The 24,974-nt window shown below is 39.5% G+C and overlaps 1 protein-coding gene across 2 annotated transcripts in view; it reads left to right on the top strand.

Annotated features, from left to right (window-relative positions):
* FRMPD4 (FERM and PDZ domain containing 4) overlaps positions 1 to 24,974 on the top strand; it is a 283,198-nt gene that overhangs the window by 195,595 nt on the left and 62,629 nt on the right. For both annotated transcript variants that reach the window (XM_057389617.1, XM_057389626.1), the window contains exon 3: positions 24,317 to 24,477. In XM_057389617.1, coding sequence (XP_057245600.1) covers positions 24,317 to 24,477 — 161 coding nt within the window. The remainder of the gene's footprint in view (positions 1 to 24,316; positions 24,478 to 24,974) is intronic.

Here is a 24,974-nt window from a genome sequence, read left to right as displayed (position 1 = left end):
CCAGTGCCTCTGCATGCACCACATCAGCCCAAACACCAGGAACAAGACCAGTGCAAACAGCCTGATCCTGTTCAAGCACATCAGCAATTGGATCTTGCATGTTGGGTGCTCACTGCTGGGTCGTGCACACACAGCCTCCCTGGATTTGTGCAGAAATGGGTCTTACCTGTAGCTGATCCACACCTGTGGTGTTCCGTGAGAGCAAACCCTTGGCTCGCCAGTGCCAYGCTCCAGATTTCTTTTCCTCATTGGTTCCCCTTCCATGACATCTGCACCTAAATTTGGTGTTTGTGACACCATCACACCGATGCCACTAGCCTCACATATCAAGACCAGTACAATCTCCTTGGCACTGTTGGCTTTACAAATTCAGTTCCCCAGGGATAGTCTGGGCTCCTCTCAAACGTGGGGATCTTCCACATGGTTCCCGTTCACCTGCCTGTGACACCCAGCCAGCCCTCCCTGTGCTCTCTGCCACTTGTGGCACTTCCCTGCTGTGTCACAGCTGGCTGTTTCTCTCGATGGGCTTCCTTGTTTTTCTTGGTTGATTAGCTGTACCTTAATCTCTGTGTGCATTAAAAAAAAAAAAAAAAAAATGGGCTTCCTTGTTTTTCTTGGTTGATTAGCTGTACCTTAATCTCTGTGTGCATTAAAAAAAAAAGAAAATAAAAATGATCCATTATGAAAGCAGAAGTTGCCATGTTTGCTGCATAGTCCCAAGAACTGTCAATTCCAAATTCTGTCAACCAGCCTCTGGGAAATAAAAGTGGGCACAACATGTCACAAATTAGAACAAGGGTTTTGTTCTCCCTTTTTCAATGATTTTTGGATTCTAATTGAGCATTGCAACTATTGTGTTTTAATTCTTTCTAACAGTAGTKCAGGAGCTCTAATAATTTTTATTTCTTTGTGCTTTCTCTGCAGTAAATGAGGATTGTTGTCTAATTCAGATATTGCAGATTCATTAAAAGCTAYACTGCTTTATGTGTGTTACAAAATCTTGGAAAAACTTGAATGAAATTTTCAAGTTCTTCATGATCTCATTCCTTTTTTAAATAGCTGCTGAATACGTCTCATCAACAGATCCATTTTGTAACTTTTCATGCTTTCCTTGACTGAGATGAAAAGTTTTATTCCTCTCTTTTCTGAGACTTAATTGGTATTTTGAAAAATGTCTTCCCTTTCCTGGAGAAACAGAAATTGTTTTGCCAAAATGCGTTACAAACCTTGGTGCAGTGTTTGAGGCAGATGTTTGAAACATGACCCACGCATCCCCTTTCAGCCAGAGATGTAATTTCTGTTGCTGCTGTGAAGTTCTCCCATGTTAAGAGTCTTCTGAAAATTTTGGAAATTTCCAGAAACTCGGAGCAGTAATGCCCTTGCAGTGTGTCCAAAAATCACACAGCTAAAAAGAAGTATGCTGATAGTGACTGCTGAGAGAGGAGGAGCTGAGGAGGAAGCCAGGTAAAAATATGGACAACACAGTTTGAGGAGGAATAGTGTGAGTGGCAGGATTTGGTGTAACTTAGTTTAACAGGACAGTCATTAGGAACCATGAGAGGAGGAGGATTAGSTGGAGAAGAATTGGCCTCCCAAGGAGATGGGAGCAGGAAAGATGGAGGACATGGGAGGTAAAAAATTACATCTCTAATTCTTTTGCAACACGGTGGCACTAACTCATGATCCGGTTATGACCTGTAATAATCCTTGCTATTTTTCTGCAAGTTYTATTATAATTTTTTTGCGTATGAATTCCCTGTATTTATGCCTGTCAAAAGGATAGGAATATTAAGTTTGCAATATGAATGACTATATTTTATTTTGTCAAATGCCCAAAGCACTTAGCCCTGTGTTATATGCATATATATATATATATATATATATATTGTTTCCATTATTAAAACATTTTTTAGAGTTCAGGAGTGACATGAGTTAAGTATTACAGTTCTTGCTAAYGGAATCAAATTTTTTCTTACATTAAAATTATATTATTTAGTTGTCCTGAAATGTGACTGCTAGTAGTTCATTTTAAAGTATTAATTTCATGCTGTGTTGCTGCCTTTCACAGAGGTGTTATTAGTATTTTAATTAYGTATATCATTGCCACTGTCAATATGAGACCACAAGATGAATACAATACAGCTCTGCTGCACAGACATTTGCGTTCTGTGTTATTGCAGACCTTTAATTATATAATTCTATGAAATCTACTGTTGAATTTAGACATTCGTTGTCATCATAGGAAATAAAGAACTGGATTCTGTGTCACAAATCAGGTTGGCTTCATTAATGTCAACAGAACCCCACTGATTTACACCAACAGAAATTASACAAAAGCACTTTTTATATTTTATTGCTTCTCCCATGAGTTATGCTATTGTAGTGTTTCATGAGTCCTAGAATAACAGTTCYTTTTCTCTTTTTTTTTYCMTCCTTTCCTCTCTGTGCTTTCATTGTTCTGTCAGTCACTTGAGCTCAAAAACATCCCTCCTTAGTTTGAGTAAGTGTAGCAAAAGGTTTGATATTGTGGTGTTTGTCCAGCTACCATGGAGTCACTTCAATTTTTAATTTTTCGTTAGAGATAATAGTCGAAGTGTGCTTTGGACTTTTGTGGATKGGAAGCTGACTACCTGTAGCTTTTCTGGCTTTGTTCTGCAATCATCCACACATAAATGTTTATGGATGTGAATGGATGTTCTATCAGCCCCATGGTAGAACCCAAACTGCAATTAACTGAGCATCTCCCTCACTTAATTAGGCCTAATGAGTTCATACGGGGACATGATGCATTTCTCTTAGATAAGCGTGTTATGGGGTCATTTTTCTGGATCAGGCTCTCAGTTGTGACTCAGGAAGCAAAAAGGCCTAATGAAAAAGTGTGGTTCTCCCTGCACTGCAGTCACAGTGATGGCTGCTGTGAATCCTGTGACCGGTGCAGGAAGGCAGCGGGCACTGGGCTGGCACAGGTACCAGCACAGACCTTGCTGTGGCTGCCTCAGTTTCCAGCTGATGTGAAGCTGGGCAGGTTAAACTGTGCTCTGCAGAGCAGCAGCTGGGCTTCCCACAGCACTCAGGCACACTGGCTGAAAGCTGTATAGATTTCAGACTTCTCACAGCTCACCACTCAAGTATTCACTTTTCTAGATAGTTGTCCTTAGTGATGGACTCAGATTTTCCACCTGACCTGTCTTCTGATGGAAATACTCTCTAGGGATGTAGTAATCTTTTCTGCATGGAGAATCTCATCTATTTCATTGCAGTWAAYRGGYTCCATCTTGCACTYCTGGCTTGTATCAGCRRTAGTGTGGTCAGCAGGACTAAGGCACTGACCATCCCACTGTACTCAGCACTGGTGAGGCCACACCTCTGATCTTGTGTTCACTTTTGRGTCCCTCACTGGAGGAAASACAATGAGGGGCTGGAGCATGTCCASAGAAGGGCAACAAAGCTGGTGAAGGCTCTGGAKCACAAGRCTCATGAGGAGATGGGATTATTTAGCCTGAAGAAAAGGAGGCTGAGCTGTGAGCTTATTGCTCTCTACAACTGCCTGAAAGGAGGTTCCAGCCAGGTGGGGGTCAGTCTYTTCTTCCTGGTGACAGGGTGAGAGGAAGTGGCCTCAAAATTCCAGTAGGGGAGGCTTAGATTGGATGTTAAGAAAACTTCCTTCRTTGTCAAGCACTGGAACAGGYTGCCCAGGGAAGTGRTTGTGTAACCAGCCCTGGAAGTATTCAAAAGACATGTAGATGTGTTTTAATGTTGGGTTTAGCTAATAATTGGGCTCGGTGATTTTAAAGGCCTTTTCCAACCTAAATGATTCAGTGATTCTGTGAATAATTGTTCTTTCAGCTTGGTTGCTATTTCGGATCAAATAAAATGTAATGTGTGCTGCTGTTTCTTCTCTTCCCGGTTGTTCCCTTGTCTASAACAAAAAGTACTCCGCTTCTTCACTAATTCACTTTTTTCTACACAAAATGGCCCAGTCAAAGCTAGATCCACAAAACTGCCTGAAAATTAGAAACTGCATTTGCTTTTCAAAGTGATTCATGGCTTTGTGTTGGTCAGTTTGTCACCTACCTGGTGAGATAAGCTCATGATTCCTGTTCCCTGTGCATGATCATCCAGCACTCGGCATTCCTGGCCACAACAGTACAGTTTCATGTTGCATAAATGTGGATTAAATGCTYACTGAAGCAGAGCAGGAACCAAGTCTGACACTTGTCAGATGACTCATTTGGCCTTGCTTCAGCTTGCCTGTGGGTAATGTTTTGATGAGATTTAACTGATGGACTTTGCAATGCAGCCTTATGCTGAACGGGTAACAGACATTCTCCAGTGCCATGGGATCTTGCTGGATGCCCAGACCCTGGGAAGCTGAGGAAAAAGCTTTCTCCGGTCCAGGAGTATGCTTCTCCTGGGAAGGAGTGAGCTCAGTTTGAGTCCCAGATATTTCACTTCTCTGATGATTTTGAGTTTTTTACTTCAGCAAGTAAAAGCCTGTACCAAACCCTACAGCAGTTAAAGCAGGACTGACTCATTGCTTTCCAGGACTTTGATTTTATTGGGGAGCTGAGGGATTGCATCCCTGCTGTCCTTTCTTTTATATTCTCTTACAGGGAATATTAAGAGGCAGAGAGCAGCTGTGCTGCTTTCTTTATGRATACTGATGAATTGGGAAAAATTGGTTTTGTGCACATGTAGCTAATGTGAAAGTGCGATAAGATCTGTTCTAACCTCTGATTTACTACAAAATAACCACTTGATCTTCAACATATTTCTTTGAAAGCTTTCTTTGGAGACTAAATATTTATTTTTCCATTCAGTGAAGTGGAACAGCCCCATACCTTTTAGACTGGAAGAAAGGAGTCTGAAATAGTTAACAAAGTTATAAAAATTAACTGCCTTGCAGTAGACCCTATTTTATTTTGATAAACCTTCAACTAGATGTCATTAAAATAACTTGTTTTTAATTTCGTATGCAAAATCATTTAAAATTTGATGATTTATTCTGCATATATCCTCAAAACATTTTTTCAAAATTAATGTCATAGAAATCTTTTTTATCCCACTCTATTATTTCTTTCTTTTCTACATTTGACCCTTAGTGTAGGGTAATCAGGTTAAGGAATGCTGAAAGTGGATGTAAACAAATCTGTAAGGCCTGATAGATCCATACGTGAGTGTTGAGGGAGCTGGCTTGTTTCAATGTGAGGCCGTTCAGCAATCTTTGGAACGTTCTTGAAAGTGGAAAAAATATAAATACCGCATCTCTCTTCCAGAAGGGCAAGGAGTGGGATTTGGGGAACTCCAGCCTGGTCAGCCTCATCTTGATTCCTGGGAAGGTGATGGAGCAACTTATCCTAGAAAGGATTTCCATACACAGGAAAGACAAGAAGGTCATCCAGAATAGTCATCGTGAATTTACAAAGAGTAAATCATACTTGCACAATCTGACAGCCTTCTAAAATGATGTGACTGATCTGAAGGGAAATGAGTTGATGTTCTTTACTTTGACTTTAGTGAGGTTTTTAACAATCTTTTTAACAACATTCTCAAAAGCAAGCAGCTGAAGTAAGGGTGAAACAAGTGAGGTGGACAGAAAAGTGGCTGAATGGCTGAGTTGAGAGGGTTGTGATCAGTGCAAAGCCCAGTTGGAAGTCAACCACTAACGTGGCACCCCCGAGGTTAATACTGAGCTCAGTATGTGTAACATCTGCATTAATGACCTGAAGGATAAGGTAGGGTGCCCTCTCAGCAAGGTTGCAGGTAGTAAAAAAAAACAAAAAAAAAAACCAAAAATAAAACCTGGAGGAATGTTGATACACTGATTTGGAGCAATGCTGTTCAGAGACCTCGACAGGCTGTAGAAATGGGCAGGCAGGATCTGTGAAAGGTCAGGAGGGGGTGATGTAAGGTCCTGCAGTGGTGGAGGAACAACCTCATGCACGAGTATAGGTTTGGGTCTGACCAGCTGGAAAGGTTCTTGGCAGAAGAAGATACTCTGCTGTACCCCAAGCTAACCATAAACTAGGAATGCACTCTTACAACAATGGCAGCCAACAGCAGCCTGGGCTACATTATGAAGTCTGTTTCCAGCAGGTCCAGGAAGGTAATTTTTGCACCCTGCTCAGCACTGGTGAAGTTGCTTCTGGAATCCATTCCCCAGAGAGGTTGTGGAGCCTTCATTGTCAGTGGAACTCAGAATCCATTGGGACACATTTCTGGACAGCCTGCTCTAGGTGGCCCTGCTTGAGAAGGGTCTGCACTAGATRATCTCAAGAGGTCATTTCCAGCTTCAGTTGCTCTGTGATTCCACAGCTTCCCTGGTACTTCTCATCTTCCAGCAATCTGTTAGTAGAATGCTAGAGCTTTCTGGGCAGATGTTGGGCTTAAAGAATGTTTGCATTTTGGCCAGAAACTGGTTGACTGTTGTTAGATGTATTTAGAGGGCCATGTTTAGGAATTTTTCTAGACATGATACTTCTATTAATATGTGTAGAGTGAGACACAAGAGGATGATACATTTAACACCCCTAAAACCTATTAWCACAGTTTTTATTGCTGTTATCAATTAATTTGCATTAAAGCTGCTAGAAACTTTCTCAAAATGATCTTGTTGTTTTAGACACCATTGAGATAGAAGTCTTTGTAAATTAAGCAGTACAGTATGATGTTTTCAGGGACAAGAATATGATGGGGCCGTCAGCTGAATTATTACATTTATCCTCAACATGCTCATGCCTGTGCCACCTAACACTTTCCAAATGAACTGTGATGATAGGTTGGGTTTTAGCATAGGCTGCAGGGATCTTGTAGTCCCCACAAGATTTTTGACCACCATACCTTCTGTTGTGGATGTTAAAAAATAGCTACAATGAGAAGTACAGTGCAGTAATAATGTTGGCACAGGCTGCTCTGTGCCACTTGCTTTCAGAGCCAGTGAAGAGCCTCTGGCATAATTAATTTATTGCTATTGCTATAGTGACAGAAATGTTCCAGGCCAATAGTGCTTGCATATTACTGGGAAATGCATAATAGGAAGGTTGGGGATACTGGGAGCCTTTTGGTCCATTTGCAGAACATTATCAGTTATCTGTTGAGAAGTACCTGGGAAATGATAAATGAGGAAGTGCTTGGAGAACGCTTCTATCTTAGTAAAGCCCCATTTTTATTTTTCACTGTACATGAATATCCATTTTTGTCAGTTATCCAGCTGGCAGAAGTTATTTTTTTGCCGAAGGAGTATTTCTTTTTCCTAGAGAACCTATGTTAAAGAAGTTATTTCTCTTCAAGGCTTGATAAAGGATACTTTAAACACAAGCTGTGTAAACTTAAAAAGGTGCACTATGTTGTCATTAAATGTTACAAAATATATGAAGTGTGATGTTATTACCAAGCTTCTTTGGGCTTTGCATTGGTTAAGAATTTAATTGCAGCCTCTGTGGCCATCAGCAAAGGCTATGCTGTCATTGGCAGGGAGGTAAGAGCTGCACTGCTGATAGGAGCAGGTATGCTTTAAAGAGAGATTTATCATCTGAATGGCAGAGAGAGTCAGTGGATGGGTTTGTTCTCAAGCTTGATTTATGTGCCACAGTATCTTGTTTGGYACCTTAGTGTTGTAATGAATTATTCCTCTATGGAAGAATTAGAAATTCCTTTGAGATATGCAAGGAGGTGTTGACTCTGTATTTAGGCTCACGATTAGTTAGTTTTACCATATCTTTGATAAACAAGCAAAATAGCAGGACTTTTCTGCGGAAGTTAATCCTTGTCATTGAGGCAGAAAATGCCTTCTGGTTACCTTTCAGTTGTTTTAAGAAGGAGATACAAAATATGTCTGTCTGGTTTTCATKGCTGTAAGCAAGGCTGTGGTATTTTAGGCTCTTTATGTGTGAAAGTCACCAAAACATTGATAGCACCACAGGCTGCAAGGCAAAAAGGTGCAGAAACTTACCGTGTCCAGAAGCTTCAGAGGGGTGCATAAAAAGCTTCGTCTACTTTCCATGTATGTTTTATCATGATCTGTAGCTGCCTTACTGAGCAGAGCAGCCAAGCAGTATTTTCAAGCTGATATRTTCTGATATATGTGGCTGAAGTTAATCTGATAAAAGATAAGGTAAGGAAAATAAGCCTATACCCAGTATATTATCTGCTGTGCAGTACATTAAAAACAGAGTCAGAAAAAACCTCCCTTAGAACAGTGAATAAATTTGTGCTGGTCGTGTTTTTGTAACTGTGATGGATCTAGAAATAGAACTGAGGCAGTGCTTGTTAGCAGAGATAGTACCTTTTTCTGGGATGACAGAGATAATTTGGGGAGAAAACCAAACAAAACCAAAACCATGCTTTTGTCCAACAAGATCTTCTAGTTAAAAGCTTACTTGTTTTTTTCAGCTGTGTCAGTTGCACTGATAACTTGCTATTAGGCAGACTGGGACTCAAAGGAATTTTTTTGTTCCTGTGAGCTTTCCTTTACTGCCATTCTTATAAAGATACACTTGCTGCCCTAAATAAATAGGCATGGCCYGTACAGCCTTGCTGAAAAGCAGCATACCTTCCAGTATGCATGAACTTGTTGTGACATCCTTTATGCAGCATCCATTAAGATCATCAGGATCTGAGCACTCCCCAGAAATACTCCCCAGGCAGCTGCTGTTGGATCTGGGATCTGGTTTCCTGTGTGGTTTCTGTGGGGTCAGGCACGTGCTKGGGAGTGTTTCTGGTGTTGCCATTGATGCAGCTGAGCTTTGCTTCTGAGCTGGCTGGACTAGGAACCTGGTATGCTGGACTGTATCCAAAGAGACATAATAATAATTTTAGAAGTTTCCACTAGTAGGAGACATGGGCTAATCAGAAGATGCTTGTCTTACAGTGTCTCCTTGGTGGATGTGCTTCCCCACAAATTGAGGACCTAGCTCCCATCAGAAAGATGTCAGCCCTAATTTGAAAAGACTGTGAGAGCTTGGTGCTAGAGCCGAGGACATCAGATCCCTRGCATACCAGACTTGCTGTTTGAGCTTGGAAAACATCGTGCCATGTGAATTGAGACTTGAGTCTGTATGCCACGTGTGCCTTACCCAGGCCTTCAAACTGATAAAGGCAGTCCTCAGGGCAGCTGTCATCCCCTGCACAGCTGAAATCAAACACTGGAATGGTGCTCTGAGCTCATCAGCATGAGTTCATTCCTTCCTGCAGGACCTCTGATCATGGCACAATTGAGAGGTGTGAAAGTTTGTCTGGAGCAGGTGACGATAGAGCAGTATGTTGGATCTTCATTTGCTGTTTATGGCTTTTGTTGATGTCATGAACTAAGTCTTCTCTATATTCTTCGAAGACTGTAAATTATTTGGGATGGAGGTAATTCTCTTTCCTCAGATCAGGTCATTTGTCCGTGATTTCACTTTTTTGGCACAGAAACATGTACTGCACTGCTWAGCATGCTTGTACCAAAGCTGGGCTTTCAGAGGCTAGTCCAGAATTAGGAAGGACAAATTACTGGATCAAACTTTGTTGCCTTCTGATACAAGCACATAATGTACTTACAAAAGATTATTAGTATGCAAAACCTCCGAATACTACTCTTTTAAWAGTACAGAATTATACTGAATGTAGGACAGCACTTTACCATATTTAGTAAACACTGTCCACATTGCTTTGTGCTCGAGCCAGCAGCATCATTCATAGGATACAATTATGCAAGATAAGCTTTATTAACGAATTCAGATTTATATGATGGATCTCCTTGCTTTGTAGACTCATCTGCTTTGAAGTTTCTTCTGATCAATCATTAGCATATCTAYACCTACTGAAGAATTCTCTGTTTTATCTTTTAGAGGACATGTCTTTCTGGCTAAAAACACAGCCATTTCATTTCTCTAGTTTCAGTTTTTATAGTACAGTCTGCCATCCAATTTAATATTTATCAGTAGTAATAACTGACTGCCAGGGTATTTTCAACATTAATTCCGGGTGTCTGTGCACTGGAAAGTCCTGCATTCAGAATTACTAAGCAGACTATGCAGACAGACACTTTGGCTGTAACTTGTTTGCTCATTTATATACAGAAGAATGKAGATGAATAGCTAATTTTGCTGCAGAGAGTTGTCTGCTTTGAATCCCAAACGCTCCGTATTTTATAACTCCAGGAGCCTGGTCAAACCATTGTAGCAGTCTTCCAGCTGGTACAAGGGATTAATTATTCCAAGCTTCAGTTTTTTTTCCCTCCCTGCCCCTGCAACTTTCACTAAAAGAGAATCTGAATCATTATTTAGAAAGCAAATTAAATACTTCCAGTGTGACTGATTYAAATTTCTCCAAAGAGTTACACTGCAAGTGTAGTCTTGGCTGAAGATCCATAAAGGAAAGMACATACAAAGGCAAAGGAAGACACACTGCAGTTGAGGATCTGGATGTGCAGACTTTCCCAACTGATTTKTGCCATATTGTTTCAGTCTAAGGGGTTGATTCGACCCTAACAGCATATAAAATGGAGGTTTATTCCCAGCTGTTCAATATGGAAGCTGCATTGCAGCCTCGATTTTACAAGAGCTATGCAAAATTGAAATGAAAATCCAGTCTTCARTTTGCCCTTAGTTACAGCTGCGAGATCTAAGAGGAAGAGACAGGTTTTGTTCTTGTAGAAAACATTCAGTTCATGCTCGTGTTTTATTTCATCTGGCAACATGTACACAGCTTCAGGGTTGGATTAGTGATGGCTTTTCCTCCAAGGATCTTGGCTCCTCTGTAGAAGATTTCCCAAGCAGTATAGCCAGTTAGAGTATATACAGTTAGAGTAACTGTAAAGAAGGAGAGTGCTGGTGGCCATACAATGGGATCTCTAYAAAATGGTTTTAACTGGGCTTTGCGTGCTGGAGTAGTTAGAACCCTTTAAAATTAAAGGTTGCTTTAGTCTGGTTACTGTGAATTCAGAGTGCCTCACCTACATTTAATGAGGCAATGCCCTTTCAGTGTGGCCAGAAGAGCAGGGAATGCAGGTTGGTGGAGTACACTGAGGATGGCAGTGCAGTGTTTGATGGATGGTGAGATGATAACGTTGCCAAGGCTTCTCAGTATTTTTCTACTTCCCACAAAGACCGCTTTTGTCTTGCCTGAGCTGAGTTTTTCTTAGGTGTTACCATAAGTCAGGCTGCATGTGGATTCAGGAGGGAATGAAATGCTGATTGATGTTTGAGCTAAGCTGTAAGAAAGTATCCTGGTAGGAGAAAAACAAGTTGGTTTTTTTTTGTTTTTTTTTTTATTTCAGTCTCTGGGAGGAAGCTGGAAGTGAGTTATGGAAGTTACAGCGGTTTCTAGAAAGTTTTCCTTTTAATTTTTCCTGCACTGATAGAATGTAATGTGAAAGGTATAACATGTGGTGTTCCCAGTGGTCCAGAAATTTGACTGTGAAATTCATCCTGGCAATAGCAACACTTTCCCCACACTATACACAATTAAGAGGAATAGAGGTGTTGCTGATGAGTGGCTTCTCCTCTGATGTCATSTCTACCAACTCTCCTCTCCATTTCTCTTTGCATGATTTGACTATAAAAAAAGGTTATCCTGGTGTGCTCACATTTCTTGGGGGTTTTTTCTCTCTCCCACCTTCACTCTTCAAAGAATGTATATGTGGCCTGGGGTTTAGCTGGATTTTGGCTGCTGKTTTTTTTTTCCCTCAGGATGCTGCTAGTGAGGATAGGATTCTTCTTTTATACCTGAGTATTCTGAATTTTTGCCATGCATCTAGCTAATTTTTAAAGAAAAAAAACTGAGGTTTWTTTTTWAAATAGTTAAATTTTCCTATCCTTCTGGTCTTAGGAGAACAGAAGAGGATAAATTTCATTGAAGAATGTAATAGAAAGATGTATTGCACAACATTTTTTATTTTTTCTGCAGTTGCAAGTTTTTTTGCTGGTTTATTTTGGGGCTTGTTGGTTTTTGGTTTTTTTTTCAAAGAGCTTTATGTGTTTGTGTTTGGATCAGACCATAACTGGGAGGTAGAAATACACAACCTACAACTGGCAGGAGAGTAATCTGCACAACCCCRCAGAATGTGGGTGCAGAAGCTTAATCAGACTTCTTCTAAAACACATTATTTTGTTCCTACTATTTCACTTACAGCAAAACTATAATGGACACACATAAGATCCCCTGAATTGCTGATGCTTTAGTTGATCTTATTCTTTCCACAAAAGAGAATAAATAACCATATTCTGTAGGGAGATAAATTTGACTTAAAATATTAAAACTTTTCCAACATCTATTCCTTAAGTTTATGAACATAAGTGGTAAAGTAATAGTTTGATAGGACCGTGAGTGGGTTAATTATCCATCACTGAAAAAGAYATGTTGTTTTCTACTGCCAGATGTTTTAATTATTTTTAGAAAAAAGTAGAGCTTTGCTTTTTGTTTTATTCCAGTTGTTTTAAGTCAATTGTGAGAAAGTACCACTCATGTTTCAAAATAGAATGCAGAGGATAATTTAATTTCCTGATATGATAGGTTTTTTTTCTCCTACCTCCAAATGTGAATTATGTATTTTTTGAAGTTAAACTGCTTGTCAGAAATGGGTAAAACTTCTCTAATTAATCTTTCCAAGTTCTTGATTTATGGAATAACAATTTGATTTGTCTATTTTGTTAAATAAGAAAGCAATATGATTAAATTATGAAAATGTGTTCTATTTATAGACTAGACTCTCTGTGATCTGAAAATATAAAGGTTGGTTTGTTGAGTAACTAATGATGGGAAGGGCTGTTTCGCTTTTGAGGAATTTGTACTTCCTACACAGACTGGCTTCTTGTTCTATTAAAAATTGTCTACTAAATGTCCAGAAGGTTATTTCTTAGTTTTACTCATAGGCTGTGACATGACCAAGATGTGCATAATTCCTGGATATGTCAACAAAGATTTGTATGTAGAATAGAATCATAGAATCATTAAGTTTGGAWAARACCTCTGAGATCATRAAGTCCARCCATTAACCCAGTACTGCCAAGTCCCCATGTCCCCAAATTTACACATYTTTTAAATACCTCCAGAGTTGATTCCCTGGGCAGCCTGTTCCAATCCTTCTTAACCAATCTTTTGGTTAAGAAATTTTTTCARTATCTAATCTAAACCTCCTCTGGCACAACTTGATGCCATTTCTGCTTTCTTTCTTTCTACTACAACCTCCTTTCAGGTAGTTGGTAGAGAGTGATTAGATYTCCTCTGAGTCTTCTCCAGACTAAACACTCCGAGCTCCCGCAGCCATTCCTCGTAAAACTTCTGTTCCAGACTCTTGATGAGCTCCACTGAGCTTCTCTGAAGTCACGTTGGCTTCCCATTCCTTGGTGGAAATGTTCTTTACCTTTATAGCAGCCATTTAAAACCAACATTTAGTATGCTTTGTATAGACAATAAAATGAAGCCACAGTATATTTTCTAAAGAGTTGTGATTTTACTGGTATAATTAGGCAGACTTTTCCCTTTTTTTTTTTTTTCTTTTCTTCCCATTCAGTTTTAATTCTGCCCTATGTTTTAAAGGCCACTATGGTTCAGTGATGCTCTGTGAAAATTGAAATGCTTTGGGCCAGGAAGTGTTATCTAACTAGAAATGCACTCCTTTATAGAATGCCCTACATGGTGGAAGTAATTTATGCAGTAATTTGGGGACTTCGTCACTGGAATGTTTTCTACAAAATTGATTTATCCTCATGCTGGGAACTGCAGTTTAATGGGGGTCAGTATTGGCCTTTATTTAGCTCCTGCTACGTWATCAGAGCATGTCATGAATGATGTTTAAATTAGTGTGTGGTTCAGCACTTATTTTGGTCTTGTAGTGGTTTTATTTAAAAACAAAAACAACCCCCTTTTTTTTTTTTATGGCTACCAAATACCACTTCTTCCAGGTAGTCCTGAAACCCAGAGCAGCCTAAGCCTAAGGAGACCAACACTTACAAGATAAATAATGTACATTTACTGCCAATGGCTCAGATCCATTCTTGTTCCGAAGTTTCAGAAGATAAGGAATTAATGTATTTTAGAAKGTTAGTTATGGCTGATTTTCTTTATGTTCAGCCCGTACTGTCAATCTGACCTGTCTGTGTACAGAAAGAGTCATGACCATTTGCAATCTGAATATGTGTATTACACGTGTACTATCAGTGACCAAGACTTTCTTYTAACTGTATTTGGTTTTGGAAAGTCTGAGTCTTTAAAGTCTTTGTTTCAGCCCTGTATTTAATGTCAGAATTGCACCAGTGTTCTTTTTAATTAAAAAAAAATCTRTATTTCAAAATACTTTTTTTTTTCAAAGTACTTTCTCAATTATGAAAACTTGAAGGCCTTTAATTATGGTTTTTCATGAGATGGGGCTTTGCAGATTTTATCAGCTTTAGATTTCAGAAGAGAGTGACATGTCTGTGGCTTAAACAAAAAGCCAACCATCTGCAGAATTGTTCCAAAGTGAGGATTGTCATAGTTTGGAATTAACTGCTTGCCTTACCGAGAGCTTCTGCTGTTTACAGTGAATTGGGACTTCTTGAGATAAACAGAGAGATTTGGTGTACTGATCAGCTTGGCTGCAACTTCCTTTTTTTTTTTTTTTTTGTGTCAAGGTTACTGTACCTGACACTTTMATTGGACCCTTTTCTTCACGTGTGAGTAAGGGGTTTCTATCTGAATAGGTTTCCCTAGAGCAGCTGTCAATCCAGTTAAACTCCAGTGCATGTTTTGAAATGTTGAGTACTTTTTCTCCTTCACCTCCTGAGRAAACTTGTTGGTAGTAATGAATTCAAGGAGGTAATTATTCTTCTACATCATTACCATGCACAGTGTCTTTAATAATATTTATATAGATACTACCAAACATAATATAGTACCCATAGTTGGACAATTTCTCATATGTAGGTAAATAGAAATTACCCACAGGCTTTAGTGAAAGCTTCTTTGATATAATGAAGATGCAATATGATCTGCAGCACCCCTATTTCTAAGATGTATAAAATATCCTGTGCTGCTTACTTTAGAAGGAAAAAGTAAGCCCAGAAAAATCATTCAGCCATTTGTGCTGAAATACAGAGAATAACATATCAGGAAAATACCAAAGATCAAACACACATGATTTTTTTCTCCTTTCAATATCCTATGCTTATTTTTTGCATGACAGCTCTATCTGGCAGTCTCACATCCCATCAGTGCAATCTGTCATTCTAAATTATTTCAATTAAGTTCTTTTTCTCGTTTTGAATTTGCTGAAGAGTCATAATGGCATGCTCCCAAATCAGTAGTCATGAAGAGTAATCATTTCTATCTGGATTTGTTAAAAGAAAGGAGAAAGGAAGAGATGGTTTCTGTGTTTCCTCTCTATCCTGAAAGCCTTCTCCAGAGTTAAAGAACTAGAAGATTTGCTTTGAAGACTAACTGTGAAGACTTTATTACAGATCATGAAGGCTTGATTTGGGGACTTCAGTGAGTTATTACGAAAATCTTTTAAATTCATTCTATTCACTTTGGTTGCTTGCAAATCCCTTTCTGTCTGGTAGCTGGAGAATTAAAGGTTTTCGTTGCATTCATTGTATCAGTGCAGAAGTTGGACATCTTTATAAAGGCAGCTTTCTGATCTTTCCTGTGGCCGAATTTCCAGTGAAGAGAATTCATACCCAGCATGGGAAACTGGAGACAGCTCATTGTGCTGATGCACAGAATGCTTCTCTGTGTTACCCTGAGCTCAGATAAAGCCGTGTTTCTCACTGGGTTGTTGTGCTGCCCTTTGCTGAAGTCAACATACAGAAGGAGGTAGACCCTGCTTCTRTGTGCAGAGAGCTCTACTGACCAGAGGGGTACAGTGGTTTATATCCCTGAATCTTTCAACAYTTGGTTGTTGATAAACTCAGCAGCTGCAGTATTGAGTACCCCCTGTTTATCACCTAAACCCATATGTTGGTATTTCCCCTGTTTTGTTGCTGCCAGCTGATGTTCATTTTCCACCTGAGAAAGGCTGTGCTTTGCCAAAGAGCAAGAGGTGAAATTCTAGGGTGATGTGGTACCATCAGCAGGGCTGGTTTTGGTTCAGGAGCCCTCCACTCTAACTGGAAAGGAAGGAAATGAGTAGATAATTCAGAGCCCTTTCTGTGACCTGCTGAAGGAACGAAAATTAAGTTCAAAGGAGAAGCAAAAGGGTTTTGCTTCTGCTGCAGTTGCTTCTGTCCATATGCTCATTACAGCATTGAGTTCCCAAGAGCCAGGCAGATACAGAACGGTTGAAGCAGGGGTTTCAGCATTTGAGCTGTTTGTTCACACCAATCCCAGCTGCACCAGGGGGGTTACAGTGGGCACATTAAATGTGGATTCTGTCTTCTTTCCATGTTCTCAGGTTACCCCCTCTTAGTGTTTACCGAGTGACACATGCATGTTGGCACAAACTTCCAGCACTSCACCAGACACGATTTTTTTAGTTGGTAGCTTTCCTAATTTAATCAGCACCTTAAAGGCTATTTCCATGCTGCTTCTCCTCCCTCATTCTTTTTATAACATTTCAGTTGGACAAATTGTTCGTGTTGAGTTGGAGATGGCAGCTCCTTTTCCTCACTGGATGGGAGATGCTGGCARCCCTCAGCAGAGGTGTGTGCTGTTTGTTGCAGAGCTGGGCCAGGTWGGGCTGACAGATTGCTCTTGATAGGGTTAGTGTGAAACCTCTAAAATAGGATGAATAGGAATTGCATTTCTCTGTTTTCCAGARGACACTTTCAGCCCAAATGGATTTATTGTGTATTTGCAGGTTGTTTGGGGTTTTTTTCTATGTCTGTAGTTGCAACAGCATTTATTGATGCATGTGCAGAAGATAATGAAAAGCCATGTTTCAGATCATCTTTAAGGGGTTTAAAGTAGTTCTTCATCCTAAATGGAGTAGCTCAGATGATACTAAGAAAAATGCTTTTTGTAGGGATAAAACCAAGGTGTACTTCAAATCCTAACCCAGTAAGTGTAAGAAATTCCTGTCCTGGAGGAAAGCCAGTAATTCTGATTCCTAGCAGAAACATCTTGCACAGTTTCCTTCCCRGAGGATCTGGGCCAGGAAGGTGGCAAAACTCCCTGTCTCCCTGTACCACCAGCCCATGCTGCATATGCAAGAGCTGTCTTGTGGAAAGGCTCCTTTCTGGAAGGAAATGCCAGTGACTTTGTGGCATCCTAAATCTCTTTTTGAGGTAAAGGCAAAGCCCAGTTGGTGGCCAAACCAGCTAATGTTAGCCATTTGCTGTTTCTGCTGTCTTGCTCTCTCCCACATTTTGGATTGCCCTGTGTCTGCAAAGCTCCAGCACAGGGCTTGCCCTGGRATTTCTTGGGCAGGCAGTTCATCCATAGCTTCATCCATGTACTGTAGTACATATGAATATTTTGTCAGCTTCTTTTGGCTATGAAAACCTGCTCAAGAATGGGCCCCTGAATCTCCTCTCACTTACAAGCTTTGAAACCAAGAGTATTGGTGCTGAACGTGGTGTCACCCAGGTGGGAAGAGTTTGCTGGGACAGAAACTGAGTGCAGAAGTGCCATGCAGCAGTGTGTAGGAGCAAAATTGTGAGTTAGGGGCTGGGCTGTCAGGTGCATTATGTGCTGGATGTGCAYGGCTGCAGTTTAGACTCACTCATCATCTGCACACCCGTGTTGTCTGTGCATTTTGGGCAGTGAGTCAGGCAGGCTGGCATCATGCTCACCTTCCAGGGGAGGCAATTCCAGCATTCAGGTGGCCCTTTCTCCTCCAATTTTCACTGAGATGTTTCTCAGCAATTTCTGCTACTTAGCTGGTGCCTGTGAAGTCCCATCACAACACAAATGGCAGGAAATCCGAAGTTCGTTGTGCACAGAACTCTTGAAATATTTGTGGCCATCCTGAGAGAAGAATAATTTTAAAAGAGGACCTCTCTGGCACTCTGTAGATACAATACTCAATACCCAGTGCTACTCTGCACTTGGGACCTGAGGCTTATTTCCATTTCTTTGTGGGCTTCAACTGTAGGAGTTTGTTTTCTTCCCCATTTATACCATTCATATCTAGAATAAGGCAGAATGCAGAAGCATTCACATTTTACACATGTAATAATATGAGTGCTAATTGTCATTAGCACAATGAGTGAGTTAYGTTTTCAGTGTGTTTTTCCCAGTGCTTGTCTGAAGTTGAGCATAAATCTTTTTAGCCCTCTAAATTTGTATTCATGTCAGTTTTATTCACTGCAATTTTGGTTCCCTTTGCCTTGCTTTAGGTTGCAGATCATGCCCAACAGTGGAAGAGTGGATTTTGAATTTTTTTACGTGTCAGATTTCCCTGTATCCAATTTTATCAAAAAAAGCTGTCACCAACTTCTTCTGAAACCAGCAAACCTTTTTCTTTCTAATTACATTTTTACCATATGTTCATCCAGATGGCATATGCCAAACATTTTCTAGGGTGTTATAAAATGACCTGACTTTGGAGTATTTAACTGTTGAAGAAGCTTTTTGAAAAAAAAAAAAAAAAAAAAAAAAGAAAAAAGTCGAATTGACATTAGGGTAAAAAAGTAGTTCTAGAAAGAAAGAAAAAAAAAATTCTGATTAATATTCCCATTTGCATTTTGTGTCTGTGTTACTGAATTCTTGGTATATAGACCTGCATGAAAACAGTGAAAATCTAGGCAATGTTTCTTAAAGTGTTAAAAGTTGACTCCGTTTTGAACCACTGAGAATAAAATTTTTGTCTGTTGAATATGTCTAAAAAAATTCTGGAGCTGTGAGTGACTCTGGTTTCTTGCAAAATGGAGCAGAAAAGAGTTTGGGAAGCCACCAGATTCTCTGTCAGAGCAGCAGTTTCACTGAGCAATGTAATAACTACTTGTGCACTTTTTCCTTAAAATATAATTTTCAAGTTAAAGGCAGTTGATGCATGATTTTGACACTCGTGTCCTAGTTCTTAATAATTCTTGGGGGATTTCTTAGAGAAAATAAATTAACTTGAGATATACTGAGAGGTGCCAGGAAGAAAGGAAGGAAGGAAATTATTTTTCATATTTAGCTACTAGTTAAGCTAAATAAGTGAAGATTAGTTTTTCATTTTCTGGAGGGTTTGAATATTTCTTTGTCACTAGGACAGTTCTCTTTTAACTGTCTTTGTTGTTTTGGTAGTCTTTCCAGAATATCAAGCAGAAAAACATGAAATACCCTCATGTTGTTACCAGTTTYCTTTAAAGTGTCTCAATCTCAAGCTATTTTATTAGTACTAATTCCTGAAGAATTACTGAATGAGAATCAAATTTACTTTTTGTATTGCTACAATAGCTTTTCCAGCTCCTAGCAAATTTTGAGTGTACAACCCAAGACTCTGAATAGGGTATGGAGAGCTAATTTTGGGCCAGGATGGGCAGAGGCTCATGGCAGGCATTCAAATGGACAATTGTAAATGAAAATTTGTTCAGTGTCCTTGTTGAAAATCAGAACTGCAATCAACGGAGCAGATCCTCCACCTCCTCCAAATTAATGAGACAGGATTTTAGCAGTGCTCAACAATTTGAAGTGGTTTTGTTATTTCTGAATTAAACCTTTGCTAAAAAGTCCTTATCTCCATCCTCCTTGCCCACTTCCACTCATCAGTGTGTGAGTGGTTTGACATTTCCACAGACTCTTCTCCATCAGTGACCAGGTTTATACCTGCTGTGTCCCAAGTGAAAGAGGCTCTATTTTGTAGGTAGGTACAGAGATACTGTAACTATTCAAAAGCTAAGGCTTAAACCCCCCAAAACTGCAAGCTGGTGTTAACCTGTGAGGCAATTGAAACAAACTGCAATAAGGGATTGTGAAATGAGACATCAAAAAGCAGCATGTCTCCACCCTGTCAAAATATGATGCAAAAGCCATTTGATTATTGTTGTTTTAGACTTCGTGGGCGTGCAGCTGTATTCAACTCAGCTTTTCACTTTTTCTGCTCTCTTTTTGGATGTCTTTGCAGAATAGAGCTGAAGTTTTTCAGGTGCCTTTGTTACTTATTTCTAAAATAATGTTTATCATATCCAGGGTCGCTGGGTTCATGCCATAGTTTTCAGTTTCTTAGAAGTTTTAGCTTTAAGCATTTTTCTGTGGAAATGCAAACTCCTGCACAACAAATTTCTGCCTGATACGGACAAGCTCTCTGAGCTGCCACAGACAAAGCTCTCAGAATTAACCCACTAATCCCTAAATGTCAGGGAATGACATGTCAAAATCCAGARGCTAAAAAAGCATTGTACTCAGATACTTTGCTTTTAGTTACTACTATGCATTTTTAAGTCAAGCTCTAGTTTGCAGTCTTTGTTTCAATATTCCTGGGATTATTCAGCCTGTAATTTAAACAAGGACAGTGATAGGAAGGTTTGTATGGAAAATATTACAAAGTTCATAACTTTAAAGGAAATTATGTGAAGTTTTAAAGTGTCAGCCTTAAATCACATCTCTGGCTAAGCCAAGCATGAATTTTGGTATGCACATGTTAAGTTCCTGAGCATCTGAACTGTGTTTGYAGGTGCTGGCTGCTGTGATGCAGCTGATGCAGCTCCCCAGGGTGTTTTTCTTTCCCAATTTTCTTCCTCCTTTGCTCAGTGTAAGCCCCTTGGGGGGTAAGTGTGCACATGACTTTTATGCCACCCTACAATGTCTCTATTCCGCTGTGTGTGTCGGTGCATGCACACTCAGATGCCTTCTCCCTCATTTCYCCTTTACCTTCTCTTTTGAGTAGTGCAGTTGCCACAGAGAGTTTTTGAGAGTAAGTGCTTATGATTGCACTTCTGCTATGATTTTCCATAGCTGGTAGTTTATCTCTCAGAAGAGTCTAGTACATAAAATCTCTGTTCAAGAAATTCTCTCAGAATTACTGTCCTTAATACAGCAGTAGTCTCTCTCTGCTGACAATATGAGTGCATTAGAGAAGATGGCCTTTTGTAAAGCAGGGACTAATCTCAGCTGTTGAAAATGCGAGGAAATAAGTGCCTCACTTYGAAAAGGCAATCTAAGGGCAGCTTGTGTTTGTGTATGTGGAAAGAACAGTTCGTATTTTAAATTTCAGGCTTTTTCTATTTCTTCCAATTTTTTCTACAGAAAGTAAGTCTTTGGGTATGATGTAAGAACTGTACCATCTAAATACATTTTCTTGCTGTGTTTGAAGCAAATAGCAAGTTTGCAGTGTTGAAGTTATTCTTATGTTTCACAGTGTAGGTGATGTTCTGTGCAGGGTTCCCCAAAATGTTTTGAGTCCAAGCTTAGTAGACTCTGGTTTAGAACTCTTAACATAGTTATTCTGCAGAAGTCAATATTTTCCATAGCTGAGTTGGAGATCAAATACCTCCAATTAATGCAAAATTCAAATTAGTCTTGAACTGTGGTACTACAACTGGCATCTCAATAATGAACTAACCACAGGAGGAAGTGCGTTTGTCAATATACCATCACACAAAGCTTTGAGTGTTCATCCTATCTCTTCTGGGATATTTATAAATCTTGCTGCTCTCTTGAAATACACCCCCAGCATACTGCATGACACARGAATATCTGATGCAGCAAGCTGTGGAAGCGTGAGCTGCCGAGTCTTTTTAGTTGATGTATTTCAAGGTGRATAACATTAAAAATCAATAGAGCCTGCTGCGCCACTCAGAATCCTGATGGGCTGCACCTCGCTGCTCCCCTTGCTTGGGCTTTGAAGAACTGATGCTGTGTAACTTTGCAGGTTCTCAGCTACAGCTCAGGCAGGGCTGCTCTGTTGAGCAAATCTCTGCTTTTAGAATCTGTTATGGGAAGTGCAGCTGTTGGTGGGGGGTTTGGGGCATTGTTTTGGGGTTTATTCCTRTTTAAAACAGACTACACAAGTGCTAGAAGAGTGAGTATGTACAACAGGAAAGTAGTTTTTGAAGGCTCAAGCAGTGTTTTGTTGCTTGTAGATATGGCATTTTCTCTTTGAAGACAAGAAGGTTCTTTCTCTTTGGGCTTGTAGTCCCCAGTTACAAAAACGGGAACAGCTATTAGAAAGAAAATGATTAAGTAGATTAGCTTAATTTTGTGGGAAGTTAATGTTGTGGGGCTGCCATCTAAGAGAGGTGAAAAATAGAGAGTTTTGTCTTCTCTACCAAAAGAAAGTTCTCAAGATGAAATCAATCGTATTTTTTAATACCAGTGACACCTCAGAAATTGTCTCATTAGAAAGACAAAATGTTTGAATATCTAGAAGCACAAATCATAAATAGAAATTTATGGCGAGGAGGTGCCTGGGAGGTCTKGAAGATAGATTACTTAAATCGTCTGTATATAATGCTCTGTTAGAAAACAGTTCATTTGAAAAACACAATAGAAAATTATCTAAAACTGACAAAAGCTGGAGGAACAGAAGGAGGAGGAAGAGAGTGAAGTATCAGATGTGATGCTGTAGCCAGTAAAAAACAAGTACTTTCTTTGCTGACCTAACCTTATGCATATAGTAAGAGAGCACAGAGATATTCTCTTGCTCTCCTGTTTTTGTAAGGAAGTAGCTTCTGCTGCCTCTGATCATATGCATAAAAAGACAGCATGTAACTCTTAGGCAGACTGAATCTAGTGATAGGGATAGAGAGCTTCTTTGAAGAAAAGCCCTAGAAAAATCCTGYAACAGAAATAGACTCCTACTGAGAGTTTACTGAGATTTTGCTKCTCTTCTGTGTATCAGTAATGAAGCAGACCATGGAGAGAAATTGATGTCATGCCAGAGGTGTATGTGTTGGGGAAAGATCAGAGAAGTTTTGCATGTCATTGATGYTGAAAATATATCTCTGAATGATACCTTTCTCCTTATGGACTGCCTGTTTGGAGTTCATCAGGGAATTGTATTTGCAGATGGAAAAGGGACGTGCCTGTTACATGGTATGTCCCTTAACTCTCCTGTTATRGCATGTTACATATAAAATTATCAAAGATATGTTGAAATTACTTGACTTGCATATTGTTAATTAATTATGAGGACACCAACTGATGATACTGCCTGTTAGTGTAGGATATCTGCCTCCCTGATGTGCATTTCAGGGTTCTTAGGTTGGGCACTTGGTTGTTACCTTTCTGCGATCCTGTGCCCTCTCTGAAGGGGGGGTTGGGACTTGGCTCTGTCCATTTGTCTACGCCATTTATCTGCCATGAGCTGGAGTTCAGCATTTACTTACAGACTTAGAGTCTCTTGAAAGTAATAAGAGTTAACTCTTGGCCAGGCAACTTAAAACAGACATTATCTTAGCTCCCTCAGGACTGCAGTAAGTTGATGCCAAGAGCTGAAGTCTGTCTTTGTGCTCTGCTGACCACGTAGTGGTAKTTGGGTTTCCTGAAGCTCATGATTTCAGTGGATGGTTTTTGGGGTACGACATGGGACTGCTCTGTTTGTCTTTCTGACGGGCACTTGTCTGTCTAATTGGGAATTAATTGGTAGCTGTGATTCAGTGGGGAGCTTTAGGCATTGGGTACAAAATGCAAAGTATGTTTTGGTTCTGACTGTGTTCAGCATCAGCCACATTTCAGTGTTTATTAATGTTAATTTAAAATCTTTATGCTTTTAAACCATTACCTATTTCATGGATATGTGATATCGGATAGCTTTCATCCTTTCTATTTTCTGCTTGAAAGACTGAGATTTTTTTCCCTCCAGCCATGAGAATGTTTTCTTCTAGGTACAATAAATAGGCTTTGTCATAACACCATAGAAGAAAGTAAAAGTATTTTAGTAATTCCACATAAATATGTTTTATTGATATCTTTTTTGTTTGTTTGTTTGTTTGTGCCCTGGAACATTCGGAAGTGATTTCAGATGGTTTATCCAAGTAGCAAATACAGAGCTGTTACATGTGCCTTAGGAAGGGAGATGACTCAGCTTAGAAACTTGTTTAACATGTTGGAACCCCAAATTTAAATGTGTGCCTTCTTTTTAAAAAGGCTGGCAGACTCTAATTGTTCTGGTTTATGCTATGAGTAGGTCACTACAATTATTTTTCCTTTCCAAAAATTGAAGGATGAAAATTTCAAGCACAGATGACAAAGGCTTTATTGTCGGGTTATTTTTCTCTCATATAYGGGGTATGATTAAATGTGTGCTGTCAAAAAGAGGCCTCTTTATAGCCTGATACTATTGATTAGCATTTGAGACCTGCCAGCAGCATTATTACTTAATGCAAAAGAAAATCTAATAGAAAATTATTAAGTTGGTGTTTTAKTTCCTCTAGAGAGGTTTCAGGTATTCATCTCATATCGTTGCACAAATTGCTTGGCTCAAGTAGATACCACAAAACCATGTTTTAATGATTTTTTTCCTTTTTCCATCTTTTATTTTTTTTCACAGTCACATGACACAATCAGCCACATTTGAAGACCCTCGAATAGAGAGCTGCCAAATAACCCCTCCAACCCCTCGGAAAGTGGAAATGAGGAGGGATCCTGTGCTAGGATTTGGGTTTGTGGCTGGTAGTGAAAAGCCAGTTGTTGTACGCTCAGTAACACCAGGTATGTTTTCCCCATCTGACCCCAGAAGCAAACTTCAATTTAGCCTGCTAAGATGAAATGCAGCTACAAAATCTGAGTACTGTTGAAATATTCAGGCGGACAAAATAATCACAAATACTAGATAGGATTTTGTATTACCCGGTGGTTTCCTTCTTCACACTCATTTTTTGGGCATTACATAAATGTGTTAGCAAAAAGCTACTTTGGAGTTACTGTTCTGAGCCATTACTATTGCTTGCCTGATAAAGGTTAACCCATTTCATTCAAGGAAAGAAGGTCTTCTCCCTGGTATCTTTATATTGGTTTGCTGTCACCTTCATTACCATTGAATCAGCGTTTTCAAGAGGTATGTTGAGTTGTGAGATTAAAACTTGCATATTTTTCATTCTTACCATTACCTTCCCAAGGAGAGCTAGGTTTCTAAAAACAATACTTCTTTCTGAAATAGAGGATGTTATTGCTGTTTTTTCTTTCTTTTCTTTTTTTTTTTTTTTTTA

This window comes from Malurus melanocephalus, unplaced genomic scaffold, assembly GCF_030028575.1.
Source record: "Malurus melanocephalus ecotype Western Australia unplaced genomic scaffold, MMel_1.1 scaffold_1, whole genome shotgun sequence".
Classification (NCBI taxonomy): Eukaryota; Metazoa; Chordata; class Aves; order Passeriformes; family Maluridae; genus Malurus; species Malurus melanocephalus.
This window is presented reverse-complemented; position numbering and strand designations above follow the sequence as displayed.